At 40.5% G+C, this 22597-nt stretch overlaps 1 protein-coding gene across 1 annotated transcript; it reads right to left on the reverse strand.

Moving 5' to 3' along the window:
- Nucleotides 1–9929: 9929 nt before the first annotated feature.
- Nucleotides 9930–21886, reverse strand: galm (galactose mutarotase). The gene is made up of 9 exons (XM_038737463.1): nt 21700–21886; nt 19726–19919; nt 18899–19053; nt 16937–17050; nt 16574–16666; nt 15917–15998; nt 13828–13978; nt 13562–13736; nt 9930–10776 (listed from the first exon to the last, which is right to left on the reverse strand). The coding sequence occupies exons 1-9, from the start codon at nt 21729–21731 to the stop codon at nt 10699–10701; spliced, it is 1074 nt and encodes a 357-aa protein (XP_038593391.1). The 5' UTR covers nt 21732–21886; the 3' UTR covers nt 9930–10698.
- Between the last annotated feature and the right edge of the window lie 711 nt (nt 21887–22597).

The following is a 22597-nucleotide window of genomic DNA, read 5'->3' on the forward strand; positions in this document are numbered from 1 at the left end:
GCACAAAATGGAAGTACTCAAATACAGTAGAAGCATCTCAACATTATACTTAAGTACAGAACTTGAGTAAATGTACTTCGTTACTTTCCACCACTGTGTTATCCCATGGATGTTGTGTAATTCTGTAGGTCATACTGTAAATCAATACAATTTTCAACATTGCTTCACTCCAATATGTTGGCTTTATGCTATCACACATATTGGTTTCCTCTTTTAACTGTACCCTCACTATACTAATGTTGTGTGTGTCAGAAAGTGTGTAGCTTGTAGCTGTTTCAGAAAAAGTGATTTTACGCGTCTATTTACATTCATTTAGCTGACACTATTATCCAAAGCGACTTACAATTGCTATATATGTCACACGCCTCTGGAGCAACTAGGGGTTAAGTGTCTTGCTCAAGGACACAATGGTGGGTGTCTCACAGTGCGCCATCACCACCCCATTTAAGTGTAGTAAACAGTTTGGCCTGTTTGGATCTCCATTACTTGCATCATGTTGCTTTGAAAAATCACAGTTCGTTAAAGTTTTCAAAGTATAAGTCTGGTGATATTGAATATTTTTCTTATAGTTAGGTAATCCCATGTGCAGACTCCCTCCACAATGTAGTGATTAGGTGCCAACATGCAATATAATAGAGTTTATTTGAAGCAGGCTGAGTGGTATCATGATGAGTGAACTGATCGTGATCGTGATTGGAGAAGTGCCCCTTTAAAAAAAAAATTTGACACCACCCTTGCAGAAATCTTGCGAGCTTCAAATGTGTCAGTGATGCAATTTATTCAAATGCTACAAGTTAGTATGTGGCTCAAATAACACATTTGTGTGACACTGGTTAGAGTGTCACAAGGTTGCTGCTATGTCATGCATGTGTAGGTATCGAGGCCTACACGTATGCAGCTGTGCTTGTTGGGCCACAGGATTATGTAATATAGCAGAGCCATTTCCTGTTCCTCTATTTCGAACCCTGTAGACACACTTAATCTTCCTCTATGTCTGGTCTTTCCCATGGCCCCTGTTTTCACACTGACACTGTGATTCAGATCAGCTTTCGGGTAGCTCGGCCTGTTGGACAACACTGCAGTGCAGCTGAAAGATTAGATTGTTCACATGATCCTTCCACTTAATACTTTCAAAAGGGTGTGATTCACACATTCACAGACTAATTCACACACACACACACACACACATATGTTTATTTTACTATCTTTGTGGGGACAATCTCATTGACATAATGCATTCCTTAGTCCCTTACCCTAACCTTAACCATCATAACTACATGCCTAACCTTAATTCTACCCCATACTAGAACCCTAAATCTAAGTCTCAACTTGTGCAGTGCAACATTTTGGTTCCCACAAAGCTGGTCGGACCCCACAAGTATAGTGAATTATGTTTGCTGTAGACATGCTGTTGTTGTGATGTTAGCTATAGCAGCAGGAGAGTTGTGAGTATCGCTGTCTGGAGCTGCTGTGCTGCTCTGGGACCGTCTCGTCCTCTCTGCATGTTAGCTTCATGTTAGCTTCATGTTAGCTTCCGAGCAGCAACTGTAGCGACAGTTTGCTAACCCACAACTTAGCTTAGGTTAGTTACATTACTTGCTGTGTTATTGTTTCCATCTTCTCCACCACATCAAAAACATTTTTGTTTCCATGGATTCTGAATCTCATCTGAAACTAAACAAATATGCAATAATGTACCAACTTAAAGGTTGATCCTTTCACAGGTGGTACGAGTAAAATTATTTGTTAATCGAGTTAGTCGAGGGGATTGAACTACCAAGCTCAGCTTGCTTGCGACTGTCACTTCATTTGTTCACAAAACACCAAAATTTACAGGTGGATTGCAAACATCCAGCCTCAGGTACATATGATACTCACTGACCTCAAGGTGGTGCTGTAATAATCAAGTTTATGTTTTTGCAGTTCTCCTGAAAATGGCTTTTCTAGAGTCAAAATTCAAAATTCAATTCTTTAATCAATTTAATTTCCCTCAGTTCTGTATCAGCATCTTTGCTCCACTGGTCTTCGGCTCTAAAATGTCAAATGTTGCAACTTTTTCTCTCTTGTCAGAAACCATCTGTCATCTGTTTCAATTATACAAACAACTTAAATTTTTTTCAAAATAGGTCATTTTCTAAAATTTGCAAAAAATCATGAATGCGTTTATCTAAAGTGACAATTGCTATACAGCAGAGATTGCACGTCTTTGGAGCAACTAAGTGTTAAGTGTCTTGCTCAGGGACACATTGTTGGATGTGTCACAGTTGGAATTGAACCTGGGTCTCTCACACTAATGGCATGTGTCTTATCCACTGCTCCATCACTACCCCCTCACCCCCTTTGAGACACACGTTCAGGAGTTTTCACCTAGCTTCTCACCAGAATATTTGACAATACAGCCGAAACCAGTATGACATGTGAATTATGTGAATCATATTTTTTCCCCATATTTCATCAGCAACATTTTGACTGTTTTGGCTTTTTATGTTTAAACAGACATAATAGCCATCTGGCACTTGTGATGTAACAACAAATTGTCTCAACTTGTGAGAAGATGTGTGGAAACATCAGTGGTGCAGTCACCTTCTCTGGGGGTTCAAATCCCCAAGTGGCCTACTTGCCAACAATGTGCCAATTCATGCATGTGATGTGTTTTCAAGTGCTCTTTGAGTTCCTATTACAACATTACAACATGTTCTCATGGCTATGGCTCAGGAGGTAGAGGGGGTCGTCCACGAATCAGGAGGTCAGGGGTTTGATCTGCGGGTTCTTGAGTCTGCATGTCAATGTGTCCTTGGGCAAGATACTGAACCCAAATTGCTCCTGATGCCTGTGCTGTTAGTGTAGGAGTGTGTAAATGTATTAGTTTCTGATGAGCAGTTAGCACCTTAGATGGCAGCCACTGCTTCAGTGTATGAATGTGACATGTGGTGTGGTGCAGTCCATTTACCATTAATATTCCCAACTCGTCAAATACTGCTGTTTGCTCAGTGGCCCTCCACTTCAAAATGACGCTGTAGGTACCCCTCTAGCTTAAATTCTGTATGCAGAGGGCTCTGATGCCAAGTTAGCAACAATAAATATGCTACGTCCAGTTAGAATTTCCAAATAAAGTTCAAAATTGACAACAAAAAATTAACTACAAATGTAGTCATGTGAAAACAAGTGTCATCAGATGTTTTTGAAAGTAGATTAAAAACCCTCAAAAGAGCATCAGTAAATAGTGATGGCCACAATACATTTTTTTAACAGCCACAAAATCATTTTCATGGTCCACTGACTTGTAATAGGGTGAATGATATGTCTTTCATCATTACCACTTCGGGCTCTGAAACGCCAGCTTTGGAATCCCAGGTAAGAAATCTATCACGAGAAAGGTGTAATGCTTTTTGGCACCACATCACACACACAACACAACTCTCTATCATCTCTCAGAAGAAGCAAAAAGTATATAATGTACAATATGAGTTTTTTGGAAGAAGCTAGCTTGATGTTCTCAGTATGGATTTCAAGGCAGAGACTGCAGAATGACTGGAGAAGACGTTGTTGGAGGAAGTGAGGAAGAGAAAGAGAGTGACCGAGCAAGAGATGGACAAGAGTAAATATCAGACTGGCTTTTATTCGTTGGCGTGAGCTCAAAGAGCTGAATGGATGCAGGACAGATGCTGAGCTGGCCTTCTTGCTGTTGGACTAGTCATTAAAAACCTATTAGCTGGCTTGTTGTGTCTTGTGTTGTTGTGCCAGAGGTTTAGCCACTAGCTATAAACCTCAAGTTGATGTTAGCAAACTTAGTAGATACCACGGTAAGACATCAGTAACGTTACTACGGTATAAGTGCTCTTATGTCGGTTGTTGGCTAGCTTTGTTGGCTAGCTTTGTTGGCTAGCTATGTTGGCTAGCTTTGTTGGCTAGCTTTGTTGGCTAGCTTTGTTGGCTAGCTTTGTTGGCTAGCTTTGTTGGCTCTGTGGACATAACGTTAGCTAATACTAGGCGAAAAGACTGAAGAGGACGTTGATGGAGGAAACTAAGAAGAGAAAAAGAGAGTGACCAAGAAAGAGGCTGCTGGACGTTGGCGAGAGCTTTGAGAAATAAAAGACAAGAGCGGTGAATTACAAACAGTAGGGGCGCACAAACCCCCCACATCTTACATAATGTTATTTAAAGAAAATCTAGAGATTTGTTTCTTGTTTATTAAATAAGAAACTTGCATCCAAATCAATCGTTGCAGCTTGCACCTATATTTTTTACAATGTTATTGTTTTACAAACTGTTGTTGTTCAACTCACGAAGAGTTTTGTCATATTTAATGCAGAACAGCGAAACAGTTATTTGCATTGAACATCAAGCTGATTATGTTAAATGTGATTTTGCATACATTTGCGATGTCATTTTCGTGGAAATTATATTCCTGGTGAGGGGCCAGGACAGGTCTATCTGCAATAACAGTCGTGGTTGTCAATTGTAGAAAAATATTTGTATCCGTATTGTGATTTTTGTTTAAACCATGTCCATACTGGCCTTTCACTATACATAGCCACCACGTAGTTTACTAACTTGTACAGTGACAGAGTTGGGTAAAAGTCTGGCAATGCAGCATACACAACATTGTATTTGGAGGGCTGGCAATACTTCATACCTCATTAACAGACTGGTTGACTTGTCCTTAAAATAAAGCTGAAATTAAGCATTTAACGATTTCTTAGCTGTTGAGAGTCCAGTGTGATCTCCCATTATTGGAAATAGTGCGTTTCTCTCAGCTCTACTTTGTAATGTCATGGATCAACAGCTGAATTTGGAAATATATAATCTTCTATGCTTCTATTGCTTCCTACGCTGTTTAATTCCAGTGCAGTTTCACATGATTCATGCACAGCCCCCTTCTCTCTCTCTTACTGTTACAGAGTGCAGCTAAAAGCCAGGTTCTCCCTCCCACTCACCACCTCATCAGTTTTCTGTTCCCACCCGCAGGCTCTCTCTCCCTTCACATCATTCCTTCAATTCTACATTTTCTTTTAAGGAACGCGTTGTCCTTTGGATAGATTTAGACCTACATATTTTGGTACTGATTGGTGTAGATGATCACATTATTCTAGAGGGACCTACGGTGTAACAGCACTCTAAATCAATAATCATGTATTATTAAGCCTGCAAGCAGTTGTACAGTAAGGAGCAGATGGTGGAGATACTGGCATTGTCAGGATAGCTGAACATTAGCTCTCTCTCACTCACACACACACGCACACACATTTTGAGAACGGTCACAAACTGTCTTAGGACTGTTTTGCACTGCAACTTCCCTAAAAATATTTCTCAATAAACAGGCTTTGTCACTTATATTACAGTGCAGTTATATTGTGACTGTTGACCCTGAAACTCTAATCTGTCCATATGGCTCAATACTTATATGGTTTCATACAATATTATAATTATATAATAATAATACATTTTATTTCTATAGCGCTTTTCAGGACACTCAAAGACACTTTACAGTAAAAGCAGAAGTTGTAAGCAGCAGTAGATGTAATATAACATTATTTGATGTTAAAAGCTAGTCTAAAAAGGTAGGTTTTGATAAGTGATTGTCGCTGCAATCTCGGATGTGTATGGGTAAGGAGTAATGATAAAAGTGATAAAATTATTAAGCCTGCAAGTGATAAAAAACGATTTACCACAAAAAAGGCTAAAAGTTCAATAAAATCCTTTTTTGTCTGCTCAGAATCCCGACGAGCTGTGTCATTATGGCCAAGCACCAGGTTTATGCAATGTAAATGTAAATACTCTGTACTTGTATAGCGCCTTTCTAGTCTTTTTGACCACTCAAAGCGCTTTTACACTACATCTGCATTCACCAGTCACACACATTCATACACTGAGTCTAAGTGCTCAACATTCAACTAACATTCACACTCACTCATACACTGGCGGAATAGCCAGGGGCAATTCAGTATCTTGCCCAGGACACTTCGACACGCAACCAGGGATTGAACCGCCGACCTTCCGATTAACGGCCAACCCGCTCTACCTCCTGAGCCACATCCACCCCGTTTATGGAGGATGTGAGTGAGTGCAGCAGTTCAGTTTGCTCAGCAGAGTCAGGACTGTGGCTCCAGGAAGACAGCGTGTGGTGGCGTTGAAGAAATGGATGTTCCTGATAATGCTATCACCCACTATCAAAGTGGAAGGGACGAAAAGGGGGCGAGGTCAGGGATGACGAGGGAGCTCGCGTTTCGGTGGGGCTCAGGTGTTACTGCGGGCGGGGCTGTTGAGCCAGTTGCATCCAGGCAAGGTGGTCTGCTGGAGCGTCGGAGCACGGCCTCCTTTATAATCCTGCGCTGGGCGGGGTAGATCGAGGTTGAGGAGAAGGCCGCTGGGTTTGTTCTCCGGACCCGAGTCACCCGTTTGGTGTCAGAGCTCTCAGCCGCCGGCGGGGAGGAGGGTGCAGGTTTGGCAGATGGTGTGGATGGGACTTGGCCAGGGGCAGGGGGATGTACAGGGGGATCAGCTGGATGGTCCGGGTTTTTAAACAGCCAGTGGAGCATAGCGGTTGGAGAGGTTCAAGCAGGGGAGGGAGTCGGTCCTTTCTGTGCTTTTCTCACAGCCCCTGATCACCAACTCAGCCCGTGTTGACCCTTGGTTTGGTGTTGAGCAGGAGGGCTGATGACCGGTGGATGGATCCCATAGGATGGTGTCCTGATTGGTTGAGCTCAGCTGTTTTTTTGAGTGTTCTGCTATCATGAAGCTGGAAATAAGTGGGTGACAGGCCGAGGGAGTCCTTCCTCAGCAGTTTATTATAAGAGGAGTACTCAGTGCACAAACAAAATGCCATGCTGCATTTTGTTTGTGACACAAGGAATACCAATTCAATTCTTTGCTATTTGCTTGTCAAGGTTTTGGGGTTTCGCGTTTCCTGTTTTGTTTTGAAGGTATCTACCTCTGGTGTCCCGTTTGCCACTTGTGTTTTATTATCTCCACCCTCGTCCCACAATTTGTTTGTGCCCAAACAATGTCTTCAGATTTTGGACTATTACCTTTGGATTCTAGATTGTCTTCACTGTGAGTTCACCATCTTCAATAATTAAACTTTGTAAACTGCAAATACTCCGCCTGGGTCCAAATCTCCTGTTTTTTATGTCAGCACTTGAGCTGTGTTATGTGTTATGAGGATCCCATCTTCCTGGTTCCTTTCTGGTAATAGATTTTGCAAAACACTCTCCAACCATCCAGCTGTTCTTCCAGAGCCAGTCACTCCAGCCTCCCTGGCAGCCAAGCCTCAGCCGGATTCCCAGTTTTCAGCCAGCTTGGCGCCAACCTGATTCTCGGCCTGCTAGCCACCAGGCTTCATCCCGGCCTCGACAAAGTAGAGACTCCTGGACGTCCATCCAAGAGACTGTGCTAGCTTGACTGGGAGTCTATGATATTCAGTCCCACCAGGTCCTTCATCAGTGGTCCGGCTGTCTCCTGCTCCTTGTGTCTGGTCGGTGGTCCGGTCGATTTCTGCTCCCCGTGTCCAGTCAGCAGTCCGGCCACTTCCTGCTCCTCATGCTTCATCAGCCACCAGAGGGGTTTGGCCTTCTCCGCAGGCCTCAGAGAAGTTTTGCCTTCACCACTGGTCTCCAGAGGGGTTCCACCCTCGTCTTCTGCTTCCCCAGCCCCTTAGGTTGCCCGGAGTTCTTCTGCATCACCCCTGTGCTTCAGTTCCCAGGTCACTTGTCCCTGAATATCTCCTCCAGACCTCCATCTACCCTGCCTGGTTCAACATGGACTGTTTTTCACCTACCCCATTCTCCAGCTCCCAGACCAGTAGCAGGCTGCTGATTGGCTCAGTGTGACTGCCTTTTGAAGGCTGACATTACTACTTTATGCAAAATTTGATTGTATTGAAATAAATATAATAATAATAAAGAAAATGCTACAAATGTTTTTACTGGATGTTAAGTCACGATTTTATCTTTTACAAAATGTACTGATAATAGAAATGGCAGTTTTTTACTTGCAATCCATCATGATTTGCTGAAACACACCAATCCACTACTTAGGTCTTGTCTACATAGAACTGGGGAATGTGGGCTGAATTTAGACAGCCTTGCCCGGAGGTGCAGTCAAAAAGGAGCACCCTGCCAATTCAACACCAACACTTAAACTTCACCATGCATGATCAAAAGACAGTTTGACAGATGTTTAATTAAATGATTTTCAATAATATAGATTTTTTTTTTATTAAGTCTAAAAACTGTTTAGTCTTTTTGTTACTGCCCCTTCACCACAGCCCAATGAGGAAACATTGTCCTTGGAAACACAAAGAGGGGATTTTATACTAGAGACTATAACTTTGGAAGATATCCACTTGATTTTAATTAGCTCAGAATGCTGAGGCCTACTGTAGCATCACATAAACTTTGGAATATATGTGCACAAAATATCGGCACCTGCCTATTATTTTTAGATTGTGAACCTATCCTTTAAATGAGACCTATTATACTGCTTTTCCAGTCCTATATTGTAGTTCTGTGATGCCTGTATGGCAGCATGGCATGATTCAAAGTTTAAAAAAAGTTTTTTTTTCTTATACTGACTTTTCATGTAGGCCTTCATTTCAGCCTCTGTCTGAAACAAGCTGTAGATGCTCCTGTCTCTTTAAGGCCCCCCCTCTCAAAACCCACTGTCTTCTGTTTGGCCAAGACCTGAAGCATGTTACCAGGCTGTTGTTGGAGAGTGGGCGTTGCCATGCCTTTAGTGTGGGAGCACATGAGCATATATGGAACACTGGCTCCGTCTGGCTCGGTAATAGGTAGAACAAAACTGCTGGTAGAAAAAGCAGTTGAAAACAGAGTGTTCAGAACAGGAGGAAATCTGAGGTTTTTGCTCACAGGGATTTCTTATAAATACTTTAATCTCATTTTTTGAAGCTTTGGCCATGTTTAACATGAACAACCAACATTATAACATTGTAGATAAGTCATAAAATGTGACAAATGTGGTAGAAGTGATAGTAGGTGTCTTATCTGTCGTCATGCTTTTATGTATTTTGTGAATGGCAGGAAGATAGCTGATGTTCAGCATTATCTAATATCCATAGTACCATGCTAGAACTAATGTTAATATTTTAAACTAAATTGTGGTAGAATTTATTTGATTAAATAACACTGCCAAGACTGTGATAGCATCACAGTCCTCCTTAAATATTAATAACATAGTAAGAAACAAAAACTCCAAAAGAAGAGCCGGTTTATGATAAGAAATAAACCAACTAATTAAACTACCTGGGAGGCTGGTGTCATTAGTGTTTCTCCCTCTGTGTCTGTGGCACTGTTAACAATGTGAATCAGAGCCCTCACTCTTTCCTGCAGGAAATTCTGTTTAATGACGCTGACTGTGAAGGCTGTCTAACCATCTGAGAGTTGCAGCAGACCTGCGGTTTTCTGGGAGTTTGTTCCAGATATCTGGTGCATAAAAACTGAACACTGCTTCTCCATATTTAGTTTAGACTATGGGGACAGAAAGCAGACCTGAGAGGTCTGGATGGTTTTGCGAAGAACCATTCAGTGCTTTATAAAACAACAGCATTATTTAAAAATCAGGAAGCCAGTGTATAGATCTCAGAACTGGCGTGATGTGATCCACTTTTATGGTCTTGGTGAGGACTTGAGCAGCTTTCTGAATCAACTGCAGCTGTCTGATAAATTTTTTAGGGAGACCTAAAATTAGTCAAGTTGACTGAAGATAAATGCATGGACAAGTTTTTTGCAAATCCTGCTGAGACATAAGTCCGTTAATCCTTGATATATTCTTCAGGTGATAGTAAGCTGACTTTGTCATCGTCTTAATGTGGCAATGGAAATTGAGTCCATGACCAAACCAAGATTTCTGGCTTGCTTTGTGTTTTTTTTTTTAATCTTTAATAGAGATAGAAACAAAATTCTGGCACATCCAATGATTGACTTGTTTAATGCACTTAGCGCTTGTATTGGATTATAATCCCCTGGTGAAATATTATATGAAATATACATTTTTGTGTCATCTGCATTATTATGGTAACATATCTTGTAATTTATCTTGTTTATCATCTGAGCCACCTACATACACAAAGTAGTCCCTTTCCTTCAAATAGGATTCAAACCATTTAGCACTATGCCAGTAAGTCCCACACAGTTCTCCAGTTGCTCTAGTAATATCCTAAACCTAACCAAGTTGCCACCCTAATCACAACACGTCTCTCAGCAGAGTAGTAGAATGACCTTTCACCAACACCTGCCTCCTCACTCAATATTCTTGGAATACTTAATCCTGTGTAAAGATGAGGACAAATTGTGGCAAATGGTAATAACCTGCTTGAGTGAGTAAGCTCTTTCTTACTTTTTCTTTAATGTCAGAATGTCATAGCACAGGATCATAAATCACACTAGCCCATTACCATTGTTATCAACATCATGTCACTGCCTCACGCCTTACATGCACAGGTTTAAATATTGTGCATGCAAAGGAGGCAAACATCACAGCACTAGTGTGGTAAAGATCTTCACATTACAAACATATGCACCAATGACACAGTTACATAGTTGGGAACTGGACTTGCACTGCTCAACTGTATGGTACATGACTATACTGGGAACCTTGATATGTACAATTAATTATTGGACTTCACTTTCTACTTAAAAGTACCCAGCTTTCTTCTTTTCTGTCCCACTGCTGGAGGTCAGATCAGATAGTGGTGAAGGTGAAACGAGTGACATGCTGATAATCCTCACCGGGACGCAGAAGACAGTCAGGAAATGAAGCCTACAGACAGACAGACAGAAAGACATTGTAGAACACATTGTAATATACAGTAATATTAATTAGACTAGAGTGTCTCAACCTTGAGGTCATCTTACATGGGATTGCCTGAAATACAGACACAAAACATGATCTGTAAATAGATTTGAAATCCACACTCTCCATGATCCACAAACAGAAATCAGTTACTTGTACTTGAAAACCACAATTTGAATGAATGCTATTGATTTGTCTGCGCGTGTGTTTCATATTCTATTTGTAGATAGTTTCATATTTGTTGTTTGTTGACACTACTGTTTGGCTGTGTTACAAATTGCAAATTTCCACAAAATCACTCTTCACAGTTTGAACAGTCTAACTTGTATTTCTAAACCACTGTTTCAAGATTCAGATTCTGTGCAACGCTCAGCATTCAAGTGTCAAATCTGTGTTTGCGGATCACAGTGTGTTTGCAGATCGCTTTGCGTTTAATTTTGACACTGGTTTACCACAGAGACTGTGACTACAATCAATAAGCCTTTCAAAATAAGAGCTGAAACGTGTCAGAATGTGAACGTCATCTACTCTGCATCTAATCCTGTGTGGACTTTGTTTGCGTTCATGTCCACAAAAACTTAAGTGCCAAATAATTCTCCCCCTTCATAGTTGCCTTTGTAATACAGTTAAATATTTATGTGCTACCACACAGGCAGCTGACCCAGTATACCCTTATGTATTTCATGTATTCATGTATTTTTTGCAATAGTAATGTAGTCTACTTTCTAACGATACCAAGAATTTTATTAGCACTCTAAGTGTCGCGTGCAATTATCCAGCACAGGTGACACTTTGTGTGAGTCAAGGACACCAGCTCAATACCTCTACTCTTCAGAGAGCAGACCGTTAAGTGTTGTGGTTTGGGGTTTTTGCATTATGGTTTCGGTTTTGTTATACTGCATTTCCAGGGTTATGTAGATTTTCTCTCTTCTTTGTATGAATGTTTACTTACTGCTTGTTCTTAGTTCCTGTCTCGGTGTATTATGTTTTCTCTCTGTCAGTTATAAATTCATTCATGTTTGCAGTTTATTTTGTTAAAGTTTTCCTTGTGCTTTTTGATGTGCACTTTACTTCTGGTTTTAAGTGGTTGTTCTCTCCCTTGTCTCTTGCCCTTGTTTTCCTTCCTGCCAGTGTTAATTCTCCCCCGATTGTCTTCACCTGTGCCTTGTCTTGTCACCTTCCACCTGGTTAGTTAGGTCTGCTTTTTCCTTTGACTTTGTTGGATTGTAAGTTACTAGTTGTTGAGGGTCTTCCATGTCCCCTTGGTTTGTTCCTTATTTTTGTGGATTATTGTTTCCTGTTTTGGTGTTCATTAAAATGATCATTTACTGCACCTGCTCAGTCTTTCTGTCCACACTTGACATAACTATACAAATTAGAACCGCAGGAGATAAGCCAGAGAGAGTTTGTGCTTAAACCCGATTTATACTTCAGTTACACAGTCGGGAGTGTATGACAATCTTAGCCTTATTCATTCAGTTGCAGTGGCTGCATGTCGCTGTTTCGACATTAAAATCCGTGGGCACTGAATAAGTGGTCATCAACTGACTTTCAAGAACTTCTTATCACTCCAAAAATACGATTAATTTATTTAATGCACTTAAAAATGTAAGCTAAAGTTGTAATAAACAAATTCATAGGAGCTGATCTTTGATTTTAGGAAGAAGGAGATAAAGACACACACTCCTGTCTACAGTGGAGCTGAGGTGGAGCAGGTGAACAGGTTTAGGTTCCTGGGAATCAGCATCACAGAGAACCTGACATGGTCGTCTCACATCTCCACGCTGGTGAAGAAAGTTTAGAAACGAGGAAGCTTAAGAAGGCCAAATTCCCACGCCAAGTTCTTGTCAGCGTTTACAGAGGAGCAACAGAAAGCATCCTGACTGGGAACATCACTAACATGGGATGTGCACGGCCCAGGACCGGAGGCTCTGCAGGGGGGGATTCAGACTGCTCAGAAGATCATTGGTACCCATCTCCTGAACATCAGTGATATCGGTGAGGTGAGGTGTCTGCAGAGCCCAAAGGATACTAAAGGACAGTACCCACCCAGCCACAGCCTGTTCACCCTGCTGCCTTCTGGGAAGAGATATAGAGGTTTCTGCTGCCGCACCACCAGACTGCAGAGCAGCTTTTTCTGTTAGGCTGTGAGACTTCTCAGCCGATCCTCTGCACTCAAGGCTCCAAAAGGGGGCTACAACTTTAAATTCATTGTGCAGCCCTGTGCTGTAGTATGACAAATGTACCTTGAACCTTGAAATGGTGTTGGACTTTAATAGACTGGAAACTGTGTAAGATGGTGACTGTGTTGAAAATGTATAACTCTACAAGATATGTATATATACACTTTAGATATGATGCATGGAGATTCATTCTTGACAACAGAATCGAATCTGGGGTAGAATATTATAAATGCACGGTTCATTTACTTTGCTTATTCTGGAGATTTTGACCATATTCCACAGCCCTCTTCCATGAATGTAAAGAAGTCTAGAATATTTCACTATAGATAACAATTTATTTTCTGCAAAATCAAAAGCTTTTATTCCAAATGTTTTCTTTCAATCCACTCCACTTTGGTAGCACCTTCTTATAAGGAACCGTTAATAGCTTAATTAATGATGAACAAATCATTTACTAATGATTTTAGTGTATTATTAGATTGTATACGTTAAAAGAAAATTGCGATTTCAAACTTCTCAATGATATATTAAAACCCAACAAAAGTTGCTTCTGTCTACTGTCAACATACCTGGTTGACAGCATCAGGCCAATTCTGTGTCTCCAGACAGAAGGAACTGTGCTTCCTGTACCTGGCCCCGCCCTTTCCTGTCATGGAGCCATCCAGGAAGTTGGCAGTGTAGAACTGTACTCCTGGTTGGCTGGTAGAAACCTCCAGGACTCGGCCACTGGCTGGGTGACACACTCTGAGATGGAGAAAGAGGTTTTCCTACCAGGCTTTAAAGGCACTGCTCTGTGTGTAAGTGTGTTTGGGAGAAAATGACTTCTGCAGCAAACCTGGCAGCATGCCTCTCCACCCAGGCGTCTCCAGGTGCTGACAGGCAGAAATTGTGGTCAAACCCTGGACCTGGAACGTCCTTCAGCCGAGGGCCAATAAGAACAGACTTTCTGAGGTCAAAGGGCGTGCCTTCCACTCCTCTGATCTCTCCTGTGGATAGATTAGGTTACTGAATAGTGTATAATTTATCATTGAACAAATGTTAGATAATGAGATGTGGTCCATTGACTAAAAAAAAATAGTGAGAAACCTCAGTAATATGAAATAGCATCACCATGGGAGTCCATTGGTTAATCAGCTGGTGGTAGTGTTGCATTGGAATGAATGGAAGGCTATAAATAACAAATGACATCTAACACCATTACTTAACTGAGGACCCCTTTTATTCTGTATCTGCATCTATAGCAACAAGCATCACTGGGTCCCCTACCAAAACAACAGGGCAGTGATTGTGATGATAATCATATCATGTCACTGCTTTGACAAATTAATTCATCAAAGCAAACTCATTCAAACAAAAGGTTCCATCACTGTCCCTCTGAACCTGTAGCAGATGGACGTACAATAAGTGGGATTGTGCGTATGTTTGAAAAGTACCAACTTTCTTGCGGCTACGGGCATTTCTTTTACACCACTTCAAAATGGTGTTCTATGCACATTTTGATCAAGGAGGCTCCAGGTTAGGGTTCAGGTTTGACCAAGCTGCTTGAGCACCAACTGCCCTTGAACACGGTCAGTTACTCTGCAGTGCCAGCCTGACACCCCTCCATTCAGTTTCTAAGATGTTTCATGTTAACCAGCATTTTTTTTCCAAGCTGCTGCACTGCAGTGTAAATATTTTTAGCTCTTTTTTCTTTCACCTTTTATTTAACCAGGAAGTCCCTTGAGATTAAAATCTCCTTTTCGAGACCTGGCCAAGATAGCCTAACACCACAAGGTGAAAAAATTATAAAACAGAGCATTCGAAAACAGACAACAGAACTTTTTGCCACTGACAGGCTCAGACTGTCAAGGATCCCCACGAGGGACTCTCGGTGACTCCCTTTGTTTTTAACAGGGAACAGAAGTCTCACTCAAGCACATTTCTCGCTCTGAAATCTCACGAGAGGCGAGTTGCTGCAAGACGACGGTAGAAACCTGAGCCAGAGTTACATATAAGTTTGTTGTGTTGGAGTAGCATTAGGAAAAAGTCTTGCAAAATCTTGCTTGTAGTTCCTCAATTTACAACAAACTCCTCTACCTCGTTCCCATCAGCGTTTCCTGAAACAGCTCACTTCTCACGAGTTCTGCTGTGTATTCAGCTGTACTACCATTGAGAACCTTAGAGGGGAGTGAAGGTTGTCATCTTACCTTCACTGCCGCACAGCCCCTCAGTGGGTCGCTTATATCATTGTACTGAACCCACACTATCAGATTTATACCATTTAGGAGAAGCTCTATTTTTTACGTCACATCTCTCACCTTCAAACTATCCTGTTGGGGATTAACAGTCAGGAAGCTCAGTGGCTGGGAAAATAGGCAGGGCCAGCTTGTTAATACTTGAATAGATCCTTCTACTTTTGACTGTGCATGACAGAGAATTAATTCAATATTTTTAAGTTTTGTTCTAATTCAGCCTTTGAGGTGGATTTCCATTCTAACACAGATTCTGTGATATAAATAAAGAGTCATTAGCTCCTCTGTCTCCAGGGGAAACCAAAGCTAATTGGAGAGTAATGAGCATGTTTGTCTGACAGAGCCTGAAAGAACACACTCCCACACAAAAGGACAGGTGGTCATACTTCTACAGTTCTGTATTAACAGTGATCATGGCAAACACATGTGATAATTCAAGTTTATACAGTACAAACCACACAGTAAAGATAGATTCAACATACACACAAAGTAAATGAGTACTAAAGAGACAAGGACACAAAGACAGAGGCAGAGCCGGGTAGACTGTGGCACAGGGAACACAAAGAGTTCAGGAGAAAAAGAGCAATCGGCTGTGGAGTTGAAAGACAAGAGCTTGCTGTTGGAGAAAAAGTTCTAGCAGAGGCTGTTTTTCTTTCATTATTAACACATTATTATTATCTAATAATCTTTTACCTGTAGGAATTGATGTGTCATCCACAGGCAGGTAGGATTGAGCAGTGATGGACACTTGATGGTCATAGATATCTGTAGCACCCTACACACACACACACACACACACACACACACACACACACACACACACACACACACACACACAGTACTGTACTGTAGTGACACCATCAGGGCAAAAATCAAGAAAAATGGATGTATTGGTTTTAAGCCGTCCTCTTTGGAAAGTCCATCAGTTGACTTCATTGTGTCCTGACTAAAATGTTATAACTTGTAATGAACATTATAATGATATGTGAATTCCTCAATTGCCTTATGATTTTGCTACAGTAGTTGTTAGTTGAATTTAAGTACTTACTCCTCTGAAACTACAAATGCAGCATCCTCTGCCTTACAGCTGAAATAGTTGCAGAGCTGTGTGATAAGAAACAGCCTGCCTGCTTTACTAACCAACCTCATCTTTCCATTGTATTCTCTATCTCTGCTTTTCCTTTCTCTAGAATTCCTTTGATCTACATTAAAGATAATCATAATTAATGGTGAATTAAAAGAGTAGCCCTCTCTCATATTTCTCTTTCCTCCTGTTTTCCTTCCACCTCTTCACAACAGATACAGCGGTGAGATATTGGATGATGATACAAGCTGATCATGAGCCCTTACCTGTCCAGCCAGGTTGAAGTAGGAGTGGTTGGTGAGATTGATGGGGGTGGTTTTTGTAGACCGGGCATGGTATTCAACAGTTAGTGTTTCCCCCTGAACACACAACTCAAATTTTACTGAACTGGCATCTGCAAACCATTTTTTTAAATATGCAAAATCAATTAAATGGGATCATCCAAGATCGTTTAGTTTAAGCAAAAGTTGTTTGGTTTCCATTAAACAGAATCATTCATGAGCAACACTCTCCAAGCAGATCGCCACAGCCAAAAGCAAACCTCGGTTTCAAAATAAAATAAAAAAATGTTTGGGATGCTTCGAGAGTGATCAGCCAGAGCTGTTAAGTTATGAATCAGGTGTGTTTACCTGTACGGTGTAGGAGACAGAGACCTGAACCTCGCCAGGATAACCCTGGTCTCCATCTGGACTAGTATGACTCAGCTTTACACCACCTTCCACGGCTGTAGCAAGCCAGATAGCCTGAAGAGATAAAAGCATACATGCTGTATAAACAAAAGCATTAAATGGCAACCGTTTAGTTTAGTTTTTTTTGCTTTTGCATTTTTTGAGCCGCGTTAGTGGCATGGCAATGTCAGCCTGTTGGTTGGTCGGTCCACCACACGCCCAAACTGAAATAATAAAAACTAAACAAACAGCTGTTGAATGGATTGCCATGAAATTTGGTATAGCCATGCGTGATCACCAGGGGATGAATCTTGTTGACTTTGGTGATCCCCTGACGTTTTTCTCTCTACATCTCATCGTCTACTAGATGGATTGGCACTAGACATTCATGGATCCCAGAGGATGAATCCTTATTACCCTAAACATTATTTTCCTGTAGTGCCATTATGAGGCTGACATTTCAGGTTTTGAGTGAAATATTCTATTATTATTACATTATATATATTATTAACTATTGGATGGATTGCCATGACATTTGGTAATAAGATGTCCCTCTCAGGATAAAGAATTTTGCATTTAGCTCAAAGCATCCCTGTCCCTAAATACAGCCTCACAGAGCTGCTAGCATGGCTGACAATAAAAACATAAATTATAAAATAAATCAGTAGATGAATATGAGGTTTAATCTGAAGTTATAGGAGCAAATTTGTTCTACATGGATCTACATGGAACATTCATCCTCAACATAGATCAAAATGTCTATGATGTCTGTGTGCTCTTGTTTAACACAACACAAAGGGCGTGACTGAATGTAAAGAAACAATGTAAAGCAACATTTACGCCAAGTAGTGTTTGCTTTAGTTCTGGTTCTTTGGGCAGGTGAGAAATAGGTGTAATCTGTAGCAACAAGTTGTAGCACAGAGAGAGTACAGTACACCACTACAGCAAAAAACCCACAATGGATTATGGGTATTATGGAGATAGTTGTCTGACCATTCACTATGCTTGCAAAGCCCAGCATAACAACATAAGCTCTGTGGGTGGATGCACATTTCCCTCACCGTGTTCTTACTGGTATGAAAACTAATGTTAAGATACTTTGATCCTGTAGCAACTCATATTATGACTTTATTTAGAAACCCTCATTTACCTGAAAAAGAATTGAATAAGTCCCTTAAGACTCTCCAGTTGATCCAGAATGCTGCAGCACATGTACTGACAGGAGAACTAGGAAAAGAGATCACATTTCTCCCATATTAGCTTACTTTCATATTAGCCACAAGAGCACTGCGCTCCCAGAATGCAGAGATACTTGTGGTTTTAGAGTACCCAAAAGTAGAATGGGAGCCAGAACCTTCAGTTATCAAGCTCCTCTCCTGTGGAATCAGGTCCCAGTTTGGGTTCAGGAGGCAGGCTGAACCATCCCCTAGTTATGCTGCTATAGACCTAGACTGCGGGGGGACTTCCCATGATGCACTGAGCTCCTCTCTCCTCCTCTCCCTCTCCATCTGTAAGCACTCTTATGCCATTAATGCACGTTACTAAGTCGACTTCTTCCCTCTTCCCCTGTGCTTTCTAGTCCCTCTCCTCTCTCCTTCTGTTGCTTTCTGCAGGTGTTTGTGGCTCCAGAGCTGTGGTGTCTGGATCTGTGGTTGCGGGCTTCCTGTTGCACCCATGTTCCTGCTCGACACCTATTGCTACAGTTATTATTATGTCCTGATATTAATAGTTAATATTGATATTATTAGTATCATTATTCATTAATTTTTACCTGTATCACTACCACCATCACTATTGTTCTATATCTCTATGAGGATATTGCATTGGGCTATTTTTCCACTCAGGTTCTATAGAACTTGCTGTAAGCTTTCAATAAGCTTAATCAAGTTAATGATGCACAAACACATATTCACTTAGTCTTACCTTATTGAAGCCATACAGCCCCCCATGAAGTGCATTGGGTCCATTATTGACATCTAGCTGGAACTCTTTTCCCTCCACTACAAAGCGTCCCCGTGCAATTCTGTTGGCCACACGGCCCACTGTAGCTCCCAGGTATCGCTTATCTGACACATATCCTGACAACACAACACACAACAACACAGGTTATTCTTATCTACCTTCACCAAAGTAATGCCTGGCTTACATTCATCTCATTTGCTCTGTCTCTGCTCTTTCCAGAAGCATCACCACCTATTGTTCTATCAAATGCAGAACACAGGCTGGCATTACAATAAAGGTTTATCAGCTTGTGTTCAAGTGCTGCCCAAAATGCTTTTACTAAAATTCAAAACAAACTCTGTTGCTCTGGCATGACATAATGCAGCGTCTCAATTCTGAAACTCTTCTACCAGAATAACAGAACTATGTCATACATATTATTTAAATTTTAAAAAAGCAATATTATGTTTGCATGATTTGAACGTGATCATCATTGCAATTTGTTGAACTAATAATAAAATATATATATAATAAAGAACATGGGGTTATATACACTCACCATGCATACTGATGCAAACATTTTCTGTTTAATTTCTGAAAGCCACACATAAGCATCTCTTTAATAGAAAAGTGCCTTCATTTCTACATTGCAGTTCTATGATTAGAGAATTTTCCCTGCCTGGCCTGAAAAATCTGATTACAGTGCAACAAACATCCATTTCAATTATTATCTAATTCTGAAATCTAAACATTCCCTTCATTTTTAAAGCAGTCTAGTGCTATGTGAGAAAGAAAAAGTTCCTTCCTACCTTCCAGGTCATCATAGCCCAGGACTACATCATCCTCCTGACCATCTTTCCCTCTGGTGCACACAGACCTGATGATGGCACCCAAGGTGAGAACCTCCACGCGCACCTGGGAGGACTGCAGGACCCACAGGTCCACACTGCCCAGGCCGGACACCTCTCCCCACTGCTGATGGCTTACCTGAGTCATCTTGGACCTTACAACAACCACGACAGGGCAGTACAGAACAGGACATAACCCTTCATATTACATTTATTTAGCTGACGCATTTATCCAAAAACACTTACAGTAAGTGCATTTCAAACATGTGGATACAACCCAAAAATTGCAAGAATCATGCAGGTACATAACTGCTTCAAGTGCTACTAGAAAGGTTACATCTGCATTGAGTAACAGGGTTGTTAAGGATATTCTGACTGACCCCACCACATTACTTACAGGCTAACTTTTTGACTGTATGATTATGTGGAGGCTATAAAAATGCCAGACTTTTGTGCTGCCGTTGGATGTTCTAATGAGAGAAAACCCAATACCACACAACAGGGATTTTACAATAATTAGCAGATTTGAATGTCTTAAATTTGAAATATCTCAATAGTAAGCCTTCTTTATAGCTAACAAAGTTAAGTGACTTTCCTGATACAAACAAAAAGCAACCTTATTTCAAACAGAATAATAATTGGTTGAACCATGATAGAACCAGGATTTAAACATTTTAGGACTGCAATGAGGCAAAAAAAAAAATCAAACAATTAAAATAATACAAAAACAACAGGAAATTAAAATACCTATAACAATCATAATAAAACAGATAAGACAGGTTGGAAATAATATGGTATGCTAGCATTAATAAACTGTGTTACTGTGTACTGTATATCAGTAAGATGCTGAAAAGTACATTTATAAAAACAGTTTTGTTGTTCTAGTTATTATGGTGTTAGGTTTCATGTGCTAACATGACATCCAGTCACTTATGTGCCTGAACTGTCGCTACAAAAGTAACTTACCTTACTGTTACACTGCAACTCTGCACACCCTGCTGATACTGATAAGTCTCATTTTTGTAAAAAAAAAATAAAAAAAAATGTATGACTTAAAATGTAAGTGAGCAGAATATGACTATTTCACTACTTTAAAAAGAATCCTGAAGCATGCCAGAGGTCTTTATATATCTTCAAAATTATAAACAAAATGCTATTTTATGATGCATTAAGACAAAAGAAAATACTTATGAACTTATAAACTAATTATGTTGGGTAAGTTCATCTGAAATATTATCCAGGCCTATAGCCTATATAAATATTATTATTGCTATTGCTATCTACAAACGATAGTAGCCATTTTGGTGTGAAAACCAACATTTTTAATAGTAAAAAAAAGTTTCCTTTATCATAAATACATGTCCAGCAAACTGAACGAGTTATGATGATTTATGTGGTGTACAGTAATTAAGAAGGCTACATACTCAAGAACTATAAGCACAATTTTGAGGTATTTACTTTTCATGCCACTTTCTACACACAAGACATATGAAGACTTAATAAAATATGTTTTGTTATAAATTAAACCACTCAACATTTTATACAAGTAGCCTACAGCTGACACAATTATTAGATTGACATTGAAATTAACTGGCAAAAACTTTGATGGTTTCACCTTCATCAATGTGAGGATTAGCTGCTTTTCCTTTTAATTATTTTAATTGATTTGTAGCCTATTAATGAGCTTTGTACTGTTGGTTAGACAAAGTAAGCACTGTGAAGGTGTCACCATGGGCTCTGGCTCATTGTGACGGCATTTCTCACTATTTTCAGAATTTCGAAAATCGATTAATAATTAGAACATTAATCCATAATGAAAATAATCACGGCAATCCGATACAAAATAGTTAGAAATGAGCCCCCCGTCAACAATTACAATAACCTACTTTTACTTTGGTTACAATTTCATTTACACTGTTATATTAGTAGTTTTACTTCAGTAAAGGATCTGGATCCTTCATCCACATCTGCTGGGAACACAGACGTTAAACTTTGGCAAGAGTCGAGCACCGGTGTGTTCACTGCTTGCTAAGTGTCCAGTTAGTTTACTGCCAACCAACACACCTGTAATCAACGAATATAACAAATGTATCGATAACGAGCTGCGGTTCATTCTACTGTCTCTCACCTCAAAACAGTTCACCAAGTCATAAGATTTTGGACTTTGACATGTTTACATCCGACTTCCTTCTTTTTCTTCTTTCTCTTATTTGGCGGCTCGAAAACCAACGTAAAAGGCGCATACCGCCACCTACTGTATCTTCTTCTTTTTTCATCTTGTAGAGGGTGGCAAGCATTACAGGTGTAGTGTGGACCAGAATTAGCCTATCTATGAAACAAAAACATACAAACATATTTCACTGAGCACTAAATTATTTTGATCAGCCCAGTTTCTTCTTTCAAATTATAGAATCGTCTCCCTAACCTGATGGCAAATTTCTCTTCCACTCCAAGCTTCCTGATTTCCGTCGTAAACGTTTCTCACTCTGGAGAATATTTTAGGAGTAAAAATGACATGCTGCACTGATTCCTGTGTACTGGCCACATAATCCTGAGGTATGTTTGATTATTACGTGCAGTGTTTCATTAAGTCTGGTATGTCCTGCCCTCAGCCTTGTTAAGATGTTCTCCTCTTTGGTGCTCCTTCCAGCTGCCCTCACTGTGCCCACTTCTCGCTGTAGGCCTATTGTACTGTGTTTCCTGCAGTATCCCATCTGTGCTGCCACCTTTTAAGGATGCTTCTTTTGCTTCATGGAGTGAAATGTCCATGTCCTGCTCATGTTTCAGAGCCTCTTTTGCAAAAGCATCAGTTTTATTACCCTTACTTCCTATG

The sequence above is a fragment of the Micropterus salmoides genome, unplaced genomic scaffold (assembly GCF_014851395.1).
Source record: "Micropterus salmoides isolate LMB-PRFRI ecotype aquatic unplaced genomic scaffold, ASM1485139v1 Ms_hic_scaffold_22, whole genome shotgun sequence".
Lineage (NCBI taxonomy): Eukaryota > Metazoa > Chordata > Actinopteri > Centrarchiformes > Centrarchidae > Micropterus > Micropterus salmoides.